General features: G+C 36.8%; 1 protein-coding gene across 1 annotated transcript; it reads right to left on the bottom strand.

Moving 5' to 3' along the window:
- Positions 1–2,492: 2,492 nt before the first annotated feature.
- Positions 2,493–11,597, bottom strand: LOC137012299 (uncharacterized). Its single transcript, XM_067375425.1, has 15 exons — positions 9,876–11,597; positions 9,511–9,612; positions 8,949–9,320; positions 8,676–8,774; positions 7,272–7,504; positions 6,618–6,796; positions 6,404–6,497; positions 6,163–6,311; positions 5,968–6,061; positions 5,760–5,877; positions 5,120–5,211; positions 3,705–3,819; positions 3,079–3,351; positions 2,774–2,947; positions 2,493–2,683 (listed from the first exon to the last, which is right to left on the bottom strand). Exons 1-15 carry the CDS (start codon positions 10,099–10,101, stop codon positions 2,493–2,495), a joined length of 2,511 nt encoding a protein of 836 aa, XP_067231526.1. The 5' UTR covers positions 10,102–11,597.
- Positions 11,598–13,878: the final 2,281 nt, after the last annotated feature.

Here is a 13,878-nt window from a genome sequence, read left to right as displayed (position 1 = left end):
CTTCTATGGCATATTTGCCTCCTTCAGTGCTACATTCCAAGGATGTCTTTGGGCTCAGACTTGACACAGCAAGTGAAGTCAGCGAAAGTGAATTGTATTTTGCAAATCACACCTTTATGCATCAAGTCAACTCAAAACAGGAATGTTTTAGAGTTTCTTGAATGATTTAATTATATTTGAGCATCAAAAGTCACAGCTATTGGGCGCCAAAACAATGTATTTCCATGCATCTCTGTGACCTCACACTTGACATAGCAAGTGAAATAAGTAAAAATGGATGTATTTCAGCACAATACACATCAACATATGAAGTCAACCCAAAATATGGATGTTTTAGTGGGTTTTGAATGATTTAAGGTATGTAAGAATATAAAATGACAATGTCCAAACAGCATATGTCCAAAGATTTCTGTTATGTCACACTTAGCATGGAAAATCAAATAAGTGAGATTGGGCATTTTTCACAATCACAATCATCAGATTATTAGGATAACTCAAAATATGGATATTTTAGTGGGTTTTGAGTGATTATAGAACTATGTTTATCAAAAATCATAGTCGTTGAGTACCAAAATTGTACATTTCCAAGGATCTCTGCTGCTGCCACAGAAGGTCAAATGTGTTAAACTGGACATATTTCTGGACAACACACAAAGTATCAAGTAAACTATTTAAGGAATATTGAACTATTAGAAACATTTGTGACATTGCAGTTATTTTAGCACAATACACATCAATGGATCAAGACACCTGAAAATGTGGATGAGTCAGTGGTGTTATGAATGTTTTATTCACAGCACACAACAATCAAGATAATCAAAATATGGGTGTTTTAATGATTTGTGAATTATTTATTAATACACATTTACATAAACTCCACTGTAATATTGATATTTTCATAGTCTTTGACTGCTTTAACTGGGAGGTTCTCCAATACACATGAGACACAAAGGAAACTATACAGAGCAGCACTACACAAGGCATTACATTTCAGATATTCATAATAATAAGTTTATAAAAGAAGTTCAATTAAAACCCCCATGGGATTTTTTTTCAAATTCTAAACAAAGCTTTTCATGTTTACAAATGAAAGCTAAATGACAAATGAAGCTCATTACTATGGTTCTTACTTATGTTATGCTTAGGTATGTTACTTTATCACCCAGAGAAATTAAATACCATTTTTTTCTGATAGGCTGACAGGTGTGTAAATTACGTATAAAGGGACACCTATGAAGAAGATCTGGTCAAAAACGTTGAGCGCATTGAGCCTGGACTGCATAATGAATGTGTGGACCTGCACATATACAGGAGCGATCAGGTCGACATTGTGGAGAGAAGTATGAGGAGGAGGCACTGATAGTGGGGGAGAGATACAGAAGGGGGGAGGGGGTAAGACAGATATTACTGAGTATATACACAGCAAGCAAGCTGTAGGTATGACTGAAAGGGAAGTGAGTGTTTTACACTGATGTCTCTGGTACAACATTACTATTGTAGTCTGACAGACAGCAAGAGTCTATGGTTTACCAGGGTGTCTCAAAAAGGCTGTACAGCAGAGAGAGAATTAGACTATGATCGTTGTTTGTGGCTAATGTCAACAATAAAAGGCATGGTTAGATGAGAATATTTCCAACCTAAGTAGATTGACAAGCATAGAGAAACTGAGTCTCTTGGCAGTAAAGCTGTGGTAGAATTAAGTACCCTTTATGTTGTATGTACGCATTTGGCTGATGCTTTTATCCAAAGGGACTTACCTTCATCAATTACTTCAAGGCCAGTCTCCCCTTAAGCAACTTAAGGTTTAGTGCCTTGCTTAAGGGCACAATAGTGGCAGCCGAAATTTGAACCCACAACTGTCATTGCATTGGCACAAGATACCAAATAACTAATATCTATCAACACAGCATGACATACCAACCACAGATGCGGGTTAGAGGTATACTGGGCTTAAAAGAATTTGACTGAGATGGCTTATCTGTGCTAAAAGCCATGTGAGTTGAACCTTGGAGAAAAAAAGTCAAAATGTCTTTTTCTGGAAATCATGGACACTGGACTAAAGAGGACAGACCATACAACTTCTTCTAAGTGCTCACTTAAAGAGACTGCATTTAAGGATGTGCATTACACACTGTCAGCTTGAACATCTGGAAAGGATTCCATCCAGAAATCTTCATTTCAGTGAAGGCCTTAATTATTACTGGAAAAGACCAGCAAAATTATTAAAAACAAAAATGTTATCTAAACAATGATCTAAACACATTGGATGTTGCACTCTTCTTTATTCCCAATCTTATTTTATGACGTAGCACTGCACTAAGCATTTTACAGCATGTTGTACTCTGATTTTGTATGTGACAAACTGAATTGTGAATTTCAACATAAAGAGCTCAGGTGCTACAATGACCTTCTTGCCAATCTATGAATTTCTTTAACAAAGACTTGGAGAAAATGACAAGACACTTGAAAGTTGGTCATCTTACACCTTCTGTTTAATCTTCTGAAAGTTCAGAGTCACTATGGTATTCCTCTGAATCACTTTCAAAGTTCACTTCTGTTCCAGTCAGAACTTGTATATAACAGTTCTTTGCGTGCTTTCGTATTCTGTTGATGGCTTGTGTTTTCTTCATGGTTAAGCTCTGTAGACCTTGGATTCCCTCTGTACTCAGGCCCCACATCTCACCTTATATACAGGAAGAAACAACATTATTGCAGACTTTCAGAAACATAATGGTAAATATAATGCATGTGAAGTATAACTTTAAATACATACTTGATGTCCCACTGCAAAGCTGGGATGACATCTCCTTCAGGGTGTCTGCACGGGTGCAAAGAGTTGTCCAATGTTTTTCCATCTCAGCAATGAGAATACTCTTCTCCTCCTCAATTCTCCTTACTGCCATCACCATGTCAAATGCCTTCCTTTTTGTCCTTAGATCTACAGAGTCTGGAATACATAAATCAGCTGATTTAAAAATTAGTATTTAAAAGTTCTTAGATTATCTGAGCAAACATCAATAAAAGATTTTGTGCTACTATGTGACTTATTTCACATCGTCAATAGACTTGTGTACATACCACCGTGTGGAAGCTGCCATGGCCAAATGATGTCATCTGAAAGAATAGTGTCCAAGTCCAGGTTTTCTGCATTAGGTACCATGGAGTTATATTGATCCACCACAGAATTTAAAAGTTTCTTTTCCTCTCTGATCTTTCTGCGTATCCGGGCACGACCTTTGCAGCCATCATTGTCTTTATAAAGACGTTGCGACCTCCTTTTAATACTGGTCACCAGCTCCTCAATTCGTCTGGCCACAGCAGCAACATTAGCATCATTCGGGGATGTTGTTGCTGATGGGAAGAGAAGTAGGAAATATGCTTCTTAATACAGTATAATTTCTGGTATATGGGCCAGTGAGCCTAAAAATCTTTTCTGTAACTGAGTGGCTACCCTACTGGATAATGCTTTGTACCCTACAGGTTGAAGGCTATGTGCATTTGCAACAAACAATAAAAAAGCTTGATGAGAAATTCAAAGGGTTGAAGATGCTAAAATAAGCTTGCGTCTATGACAACACAAAACTAGACTGAAATAACTTTATCTTTGTTTCCCATCAGGTGACACATAGTTTGTACATTAGTGTGTCAATTATAATTAAACGACCATAAAAATGATGCATTAAGCATCAAAATGCATATTATACCTTCTGCCCACTCATTGACATCAGTGATCCAGACCTCCAGTTGATCATCTGTGACTGCCATTTCAGTTTTCATGGCCTCCATATTATGCAACTCTCTTTGCAGGGCTATTGTGGCCTTCAAACACAAACAACAAATGACAATGAAGCAGAGACAGACAAGGGTAATGCCTAGAGCTGTGTATTAATAAGGAATTTAAAGTTATCTTCACTATCAGAAAACAACATACAGCACTCATTTAACATACTGTACATATATTCACAAATACAGGGACTATAATTATATGGCAATTTCATGGAAAGTGGACTTTTTGTCACATTCACAATGTCAATAAAATGCCATGGTATCTGTATGATAATGACTATACCAGGGTTTGTGAAAAATATTCTAACAATACTATGCTTGCTCATGTTCAGTCACATCCATAACCTGTAATTGTCCCTATATGGTATGCAATGATGTGTGTGTGTGTGTGTGTGTGTGTGTGTGTATTTTTGGATGCAGTATTTCAGTTACAGAAAATTGCAAATTTTCTAGAGGAAAAAATCTCTCAACTAATGCTGTAAACTACACATGAGAGTCAGTTGGTACTACTATACTATAGTATTAAAGGTTAAAATGAACTTATTTATATACAAACACTTAAATTACACTCAATTGTTTTTTTTAAATAATAAATAAAGTTAAGAATTACATAATCTTATTTCTACTTCAATTAATTTTTTAGTTTTTAAATATAAACATTTAAATCGCGGCTGTCATATCCGATTTATTCAAACATGCATTAAATACTGAAGAACATTAAAATGAATATGTAACGGTGCATAGCTATATTTATCAGAATGTTGCTTTCTAGAGTACACTTTTCTAGCTGACTAATGAGTTTGTGGTCAAGTTTTTCTGAGGTAAATGTGACGTTACATTACATTGATTACAAGTCTTTCCGCGGATACGGATTTCAGTAAGTTGTACTGTATATTTTAACATACCTTCAGATGTTCATGTTTATTTCACTGTAACTGGTATTAAAGTGGAGATCACATGCTTCTCTTTAACCGAGGTGCTAAAGCGATCCGTCACGTCACATTAAACAGCGCCAAAACGATATTTATTTTTGAATCTCATAATAAGATGGACGTCATTTGAAATCTGAGACTGTGCTTCATATCGCAGATTATTGCGATTTATTGGATGGGAGGAGCTACATATTCTGCTCATCCATCAACTGAAAACAGACTAGACTAATCGATTCTTGGGATTAAAGAATAGTTTACCCAGCCCTAATATATATATATGTACACACACACACATACTGAAAAATATATCAGCTAAAAAAAGTCACTACATATAGTTTAGTGTGATGCCACTATATTTTACAAAACACATGTTGCTTTATATATTGCATAAGTGATTTTACCTTTTGATATCGGCGGGCAAGTGTGGAAGCCAAGTTGTTAAACTTTTGCTGATTCCAGCGCATGGCCATGACTGTGAGCATGTCTGTGCGTACTGCAAACAGAACAAAACACTTTATCACTCTTCTTCACAGTAGCGGTAAGAGAAAAACAGTGCACACTTTTTGGGTACCACATACTTTTCAGAAACAATACCCTGCTGTCTTGTGCCATTTAATTGCTGTCCAAGGAAAGGGTTAGTTGGGTAGTGGCACAGGATAGTGGGGAAGTAGCATGGAACAGTGACACAGGACATTACGCAAAAGGCATAGAGCACTGTAGCAGGACAGTAGGTACAGTATGGTAACAACCAACAACAGCACAGTATTTGCTCCAACTGACTCTCCTTATGATTTTCACTTCAAATAAAAATACGATGAAGGTATTGTAATCGATCCACCCATCTGTCTTAAAGATTATACATTCTAAATCTGCTTTGATTGTTCAGATGTTCAGAGTCAGCATGTACCTCATCATCAGGATCAAAATGTACAGTAGTTTGAACACTTCTCATAGCAGTGTGAGAAAGGCGAAGAATTGCAGTCCCTTGCAGATATTTCTTGTATCACTTTATCAAACTAGTGCAGTGTGTGGTTACCTTACCTGCTTTTGCCATGTGTTTTGTGGTAACAGCAATTCTCGATAGGAAGGCGTTGCATTGCTCCACCTCCTCCCCGAGAGTCAAACCAGCCCCCTCCTGGTACGCCCCACTCCATTTTACCTTCAAATAAAAAATAAAATAAATAAATCTAAGTGGCAACAATCTTATGTTTAGGTAAAGAAAATCACATGGACAGTCACATTTTCTTACCTCACATTTGAAGTCGTGGGCTTTGGCATGGAACACTGACAGAAATGGTTTCATTGAGAGCAGATCCTGAAGCTCAGGGCATCTCTCACTCACCCTCTGGAGGTAAGGCCAGTACTTGCATGCAACATCCATAGCAAAGAATTTCACCGGCTTACAAGCCATTTTTTTTTGGAGGTACAAAGGGTAAGCAAAAACCTCCCCCTGAACATATTAAGGGCACAAAGAAGAACACCATGCCGACAAACGGCAAGTTCTAGGCCCTCCTCATCTACTTTGCTGGAGGACTTCTGTGACGTTTCTCGTGCTGCTGACCACTGTCCCCCACAGACACCTCTTCCAGAGACCTAAAATATGGATGATGTTTAACAGTCCAATCAAACTCCTATGTAGGACATGGTATTTTACATGTAAATATAGTGATGTTGTGCAAGTTTACATGGCTGGTCGAGGAATGGACATAGTCTACAAATCTTGCTACATCATCGTCCTTAGCTATGAAGACACCATTAAAGATTGCTTGTTCCTCTGATCTAGATAAAGAGACACATATTGCCTTTTAATATTCATATGATTTTCATTATGATTTTCAGCAAAGTTACTTTCAAAATGATGAACTGTCAATCTAAACACTGTATTTTTTTTTTAAGTACCTTGCTGCACTCTTGAATCTATAGTGCTTACGGTTTCCATCAACAGAGACCGCAAGCATGTTTGGGGTGCATGCTGGGCAGTTAAAGTGGTCTTCCCGGATGATTTTGTCCACTTCAAATCGGACAGCCTCCCACTCCAAAAAGCTTTTTCTGAAGCTGTCTGCTATGACCTTTCCAGTCTGTTTCAAAAGAGTACAGTAAAAGAGTACAGTAAAACAGATGATAAAATTAAAGGCTACTCTACATTGAAATAAGATGCTCTAAAATGGATAAACATTGGGATGTGTGTACTACTTTCATGACCTATGATAATAAACTATGAAAAGTACCTAAATTGAAGAACCTGACAGTCTACATCTCTAGCCAAAGAAAAGTTTCCAAATGAACATTTCTGTGATCAGCAAATGATATTGGGGAAAACAGATAAATTCCAAATCTTAGAAGAATGGAGTTAATGCTGTGGTCTTCAGAAGGACCCCTTTTTTCATAAAACACTCACACTACAAACTACACGACAGCATGAGTTGCTAGCTGTTTATACATCTGTGACAAAGGGTCTGAATTTAATACATGAACTTTTCCCTAAACAGTGTAAATGTTCATGTGTACTTGACCTCATACTATAATTGTGAGATTATCACCACAAATACTTACACGGCCAAAGCGGACAGTTCGTTGATCTAGCATTCTAAGAAATGCTTGGCTGGACATCCCAGGTGCTGCCATCTTCAACTCCTCAAAGGAAAATAGGATGTCTGTAGCATACACTGTTGAAAATTGAGAAGTAGCAGGCCAGTAGTCATTATGGACCAGCTCATCCACTCCAGTACTCCATGTGGCCTGACATCCCTCACATTTCAACTCTGGCAAGTTGAGATCATATCGTCCTGGGAAAAGGAAAGAAATATATATGCACACTTAATTCTGACAATGAAGTGGGAACATTTGACTATCAGGAGGACACTAGCGAGGTTTCCATTAATCTTATTTGCATTTGATATTCGCATTAATGAAAATTCAGAATATGCACATCTTAGTTTGATTCCATCAACTGTGTAATGTGAATTAAAAATGGACATTAGACAAATCAACGGACGTGTTCTGACCATCTGTGGGATCAAAATGTCTCCAGGACAACATCTATGGATAGAAACATTGTAAATGTGCATATACTCTAATTAAACTGTTTCCATTCACTTTAATTGAAAAATTAAAATAAACTAGTTTCATCAGTAAAGTGCTCGTAGCCAGTTTTTTTTAATACAAATAGATGGAGAAAAAATAGAAATCGAAAAAATAAAAAGTAAAAAAATAAAAATAAAATATAAATAAAAAGTAAGTGCTAATATTACTGGGACAAGTGTTGACAAAATAGATATGTCTTTAGCAGTTTTTTGAAAGTTGCTAAAGATTCAGCTGCCCGGATAGAGCATGGCAGGTCATTCCACCAGCCAGGAGCAGACCAGTAGAAGGTCCGTGAGAGTGATTTTGTGCCCCTTTGGGATGGCACCACAAGGCACCGTTCAAGTGCAGAATGCAAACTTCTGGAGGGATTTACAAAGAATGATCCTAAAAAGACTAATTATCTTATCCATATATTATCTTTATCTATTATAGTTTCTTGGGGGATGGCCCACAATATTTGAGCATATATTTAATTGCTGTGACAATTTGGCTCCTAAGGATGTCTTGATACAATGTTGCAGTATCGCAAGACACTCATTATGACAGAGGCAAAGAAAAGTTGAATAATTTGTGTGCTCAATCCAAGGAAGCAAAGGAAGTACATCTTGTGCTTTTGTTCTTTTATGGACAAACTCTATATTATCTTTCCATCTTCACAGGTTACCTATCTATACATCCAAAAACAATTGGCTGGGAGGTAAATATACTTTTACTTTTTTAATTCAAAACTTATTACATTTTTCATTTAAATAGGACAGTGAAGAGTGACAGAAAGTGAGAAGTTAGAGATATGGGGTGGGATCACCTCATCTGAGGGTGAAATTCGGCAGTTACTTGAGCAGAAGTGACATCCATCCCCAATGTTCTCCTTACCATTCATTGTAACCAGAGCAATGGGTTTTCCAGTGGTGACACTTAATCTCTGAGGACAGCTACATATTCTCTCTGGCATCTCCAAGGGTACAAGACGCACTTGAAAAAAAGAAGCATTTATGAGAATAGTTAGAGGATAGAAGACTAACATACGTATTTACTGTCAGCTTTTAAGACCAGATATTCTTCATGGCTTCATTGACTGATCAGAAATTATTTAGATTTTAGCATTTAGTTTTCCAGGTGATAACTGAAATTAAAACTACAACTTACCACACTGGGTAAGAACATTCTCCACAAAACAGGATGTCGGAGGCAATGGCTGAAAGAAGCCTTCTCTAATTGAGTCCCTGTTGTGGAAGACTTGAGCCTTGTGGATGCTGATGTCACAATGGGCACAGAGGAAGGGCTGTGGTCGACAGTCACAACAATGGATCATCGCTGGACTGGAGTAACATTTCTGGCAGACTGGACTTGCCACATGCTGCTTAGCCACCATGTTGTCCACCAACCGGGGCCTCACTTTCGCCCACCACCCTGAGACAAGACTTTTTCTCACTGACCAATCACTGGAGGCTTGTGCTGGTGTTTCTTTGTCATCTAAATCTTCACCCAGTGAGTGCTTTAGCTCTTGAAGGAAAGACTCTGTTAAAACAATGGACAGTATTAAAAAACAACAGGTTATTAAACAAAAGAGTATATCACTGAACAACAGTCATAACAGCAGTAATAACTGTGCTGTCTATCATACCAACACAAAAATATGGAATGTGTATTACATTCCTATTATTAATGAACATACTGTTTTACAGTGCAGGGACAATATAGGACATACCAGTGTTTATGTGAGAAAAGTCATTGGTCATTTCCACACTGGTTTCTGGAGCCCTGAAAAGGGAACCACCAGTCTTTCCGGTTTGTCTGTGGCTAAGACCTACTGTAGTAAAAAACAAAAAACATCTTTTACAATTAGAAACAAATACATTACCATGACTGCCTTTTAAACATAATGACACAAAGTTTTAGCATTGATTTTCCTTATAGTATGTATAGTAAGTATGTTATATAATAATAATAATCATATATTTTCTGATTCAGACCCATGACTTGTGAAATGTTTATATATCATTCCAAAAGGTAAAAATAGATCTAGAGGTAAAATCTAGATCTTAATTAACATGAATGAAAAGTAAGTCTGACCTGCTTGCTTTCTGGAGAATCTTGGCCTCCCATAAATAATGTTTCCTCTGCTGTCCCTCTTAATCCACTTCACAGATGGCTGGCTGGTGGATCGCTGGATGGATGAAGCTGCCTCCTGTTGAGTGCTGATGACCTCATGCAGCCTTTTGAGTTCATCCATGTCTTCTGCCTGGTTGACAAGACTGTTGACCTCCTCCAAGAGCTGGTTCAGCTTAGGATCTGACATGGTGCACAAGAACAAACAAAAGTGCACAAGGACAAACACACCACTAAAAGGGGAGAGGAGGGAAGGGAAGGGAAGAGAGAGGAATGGAGAGAGAGAGAGAGAAAGCGAGAGAGAACAATACAAAAAAGAGAATGGAGAATAACAATACAAACGTGGCTCTTAAAAGTGCCTTTTGTAGTCAGCTGCTAATTATTATTTGATAAATTGTATTTGAGAACCTGTTGATAAAGAGAAAAATAAATCAGTATAGAATTGATAACTAAACTACACATTACAATATACTAACTAACACACACACTCATTACATCTGAAGATAGAGTATGGATTATATATGTTTACATGTTTATGTCTATAGGTTCTATGCAGACACTTTTATCCAAATTATGATTATAAATATGGCAGTAGACTGTGGCACGACTCATTAGCAACTAGGCTACTTAGTTGCAACAAAGAATATCATATTTAAAATCGGACATGCCTATCACACTATTTTAATTTTGTCACCAATAGTGCCTAACCCGTGGCTAACTTTTATCTATCAATGTGTAGCACCACGTGCACATTTCATTTGGTGCAGTGTTTCATGAGTGTTTCCAACTGGATTTTGTGAGACTGTGGTGGGTGGACATCGGTCCCTCTAGGGGGGTCAGGGGGCATGCCCCCCGTAGGAAAATTTTGTACATTTTAAATTTAAATGCATAAATCTGATGCATTCTGAGAGCAAAATGTAAGTGATTACATCAACGAAGAAATTTGTTCTCTTGTAAACAATTTTGTGCTCTAATAGTAATTTATTTATTTATTCGTGATGGTAGGGCACATTAGTCATGTACACAACATATAGTAGGCTAAATGATAGTTCATAAGTGGTCAAATTGGTTAATTTATTTCTAGAATAATTAGTGGGGGCCTGTATCTATACATCTGTATTTGTGGTACTAAACGTCACTCTTTGATTTATTAAACACAATCCAGAATGCACTGAACACACTTCTCCATTATAGAGAAAAATAGCAAATGAATAAAAATATATAATCATAAGCTGACCCAAAAATAAATAAATAAATAAATAATCTAGGTGACTATATAATTCAGAAGCTATGGAATGGCTTCCGATGAGTTTGAATATAATACACGAAAACTTAATTGGTGCATTTTTGCCGTTTAAAAGAGCGCAATTATCAATCGGTTATTTGAATATCGCGACAGGCCTACTTTGAGACTGTGGCGGGACAAAATGTGGCGGGCCGCCAGTCTAGTTAATGTATGGAAAACACCATCTCAATGCGCTAAAATATTACCAAACACAACAGCTTTATGGCATGAGCTGATTGTTTCTGATATGCAAATATCTAATATGTCTAATTCTATATTAAGTGCAATACTTACGTATGGAAATCGAAAAACGCAATGGTGCTAGGGATCGTCGCATGCAATGATGTTTTACTGCTGAAGTAGTTGATTGGCCAACGTGACGCAAGGTACAGATGCAAGAACAATTATTATTATTATTATTATTATTATTATTATTATTATCATTTTACACAACAGTTAGGTCCGGTCGAAGTAATTATACACACAAATATACATTAACAAATATACCGGGCAAATCGCTTTTTTTTTTTTATAAAGAGCGCAAATCTATGTTGACCCCCTGCATGCGTCAAAATCCGACGTTGAGGGTCTGATCCGTTAAAAGTCTATCCTCTGTAGCCTAAAACCTGCTGTATTTTTTATCGCAAGATAATGCCTACATCTAGCCAAGTTATTTGTCATTATGACCACGAAAACCGAAAATTTCCAACACACGCGAGAAATTCGTTGGTTGACCCCCCCCCCCTGCGTCAGAATCCGAAGATAAGGGATTTACATTGAAGTGTATAGGACGGCCATCGACGTTGAAAAGCGACGCAAAAGGGGTACCCTTTGCTTCGGATGTCGACGCTAGGGGGCAATGACCAAACGTCGATATGTGACGATGAGGGGTGAGACCGTGTTGACTTTGTGCTTGAGATCATCATAACAGTACTGCAGTGAAGATCAGCACAAAAACTGAATATGAGACATAATTGATTTAATTTACTGAATAAAGTTTGTTTGTTGCTCTGCTGTTCTTAAGGAACTGAAAGTATGTATTTTTTTAAACGATTAAACAAAATACTGCATCAGCACTAACAGATGTATACATTATGCATAAAATAAAAGTTATTATAGAATGTACACTCTTAGAAGAGGTCGAACCTTTGGAGTTCAATAAAGAACTTTACAGTGCAAATATGAACTTCTAACTATCAAAAAGGTTCAAAGTTGAACTTACAGGTAAAATGGTTATTTGGAAGTTCTTTTTAGAACCTTTGTTGTGGTAACAGGGTTCATATTAGAACCTGTGTGTAGTTAAGGTTCGTTTATGAACCTTTTCTAATATGATTGGAGTGTACAGTCGATACAGTGTTTCATCTGTACCCCGGACCTCCCCGCACATTTCTATAAATTGCATCATAACATTGAAAGACACCATGTTTTTTGTCCATTTTTAAAGCATAAACTAAGAAGACCAAGAATAAAAATTCAGTTTTACATTCATAAATGGACAAGAAGCTGTTCAATGTTAAATGGAGAGGTGACGTGAAATTCTTAGCCCTAAAAATAGACTGTGTTCAATATCTTCCGCTTAGACAACCGTATAAATATTCCCCAATTGAAAAGGACACTATGCAGTTTTAGAGCAAAAATCATGAGTAAAGTGTGATGCACAGGCAATTTATTTTATGTTTCATCTCTCCTTCTGTTCCAACTTTATCTACTTTGTTATTAGCTCATGTTTTAGAAAACATTTCATAATTGTATTGTGTAAGGTTTCATCAGGAAGATTATTTTTTTCTTTATTTAGTTTATTATTATTATCATCATTACTACTACTACTACTACTACTATTGCTTTTACTACAGCTGTTGTTAATCATTTATGTGCTGAGATTGCTTGTGCCTAAATGTTTTTACAAAATAAGAATACTGACAAATAACTAGCAATTCAAAAGTACATTATTTTCACTCAAAGTAAACGAGATTATTAATATTGTTTCGTTTTTACAGTTTTTTCCAATTGCTAACACACAATTTTTCAAACTAGTCTGGTTTTATCAAAACACTTAACACAATTCACAAAACCACACACCCAAACTGCAAAATACCTCATATATCCTGCAAAATGAAGCACTGCAACCAAAACTACACAGAGCATTATCAAAATCAAACTTTTGCATGAAATGGCACACACTTCATTCATATTACCAGATTTTTGCCTAACCACCTACACACTGTTGGGCATAATGAAAAGCACCCCCATCTTTAGTATGCTTTGCCATAATACTAAAATATGTATCAGATTGTTCACATGCACAGAAATATTTGCAGATACACACACATGCTGTTGCAACATTTTTATTTTTTTCCTTCACTACAGTAAACAAGTCAGTACAACATAAGCACAGCAGATATATTTACATTGGACTGAACAAAAATATTCTTACAAAAAAAGTAAACTGAAAAAGAAAATTTCTGAAAAAAGATATATTACTGTAAAAAACAAAAAACAAAAAAAGGCAAGAAAAATAATTAGGCAGCATCTTGCCGCACAGCCGGGTCTGGCCACAACGCCTCGTCAACATCACAGGCAATATCTTCCCTTGCCAGACATCGAGGGAAGAAGCGCCTTGAGTGCCTTATCCATCCCTGAATTGCACCCACATCAATCTCATCACATGCCTCTTCCATGGCC

The sequence above is a fragment of the Chanodichthys erythropterus genome, chromosome 22 (genome assembly GCF_024489055.1).
Source record: "Chanodichthys erythropterus isolate Z2021 chromosome 22, ASM2448905v1, whole genome shotgun sequence".
Taxonomy (NCBI): domain Eukaryota; kingdom Metazoa; phylum Chordata; class Actinopteri; order Cypriniformes; family Xenocyprididae; genus Chanodichthys; species Chanodichthys erythropterus.
Note: the sequence above shows the minus strand (reverse complement) of the source record. Positions and strands in the feature narration are given on the sequence as shown.

Coding starts and splice junctions, on each gene's coding strand:
- LOC137012299 (XM_067375425.1), bottom strand. CDS start 10,101: ATGTCAGATCCTAAGCTGAACCAGCTCTTGGAGGAGGTCAACAGTCTT. Junction 6,498..6,617: donor AGATTCAAGAGTGCAGCAAG/GTACTTAAAAAA, acceptor CTCTTTATCTAG/ATCAGAGGAACAAGCAATCT. Junction 2,684..2,773: donor GCTTTGCAGTGGGACATCAA/GTATGTATTTAA, acceptor CCTGTATATAAG/GTGAGATGTGGGGCCTGAGT.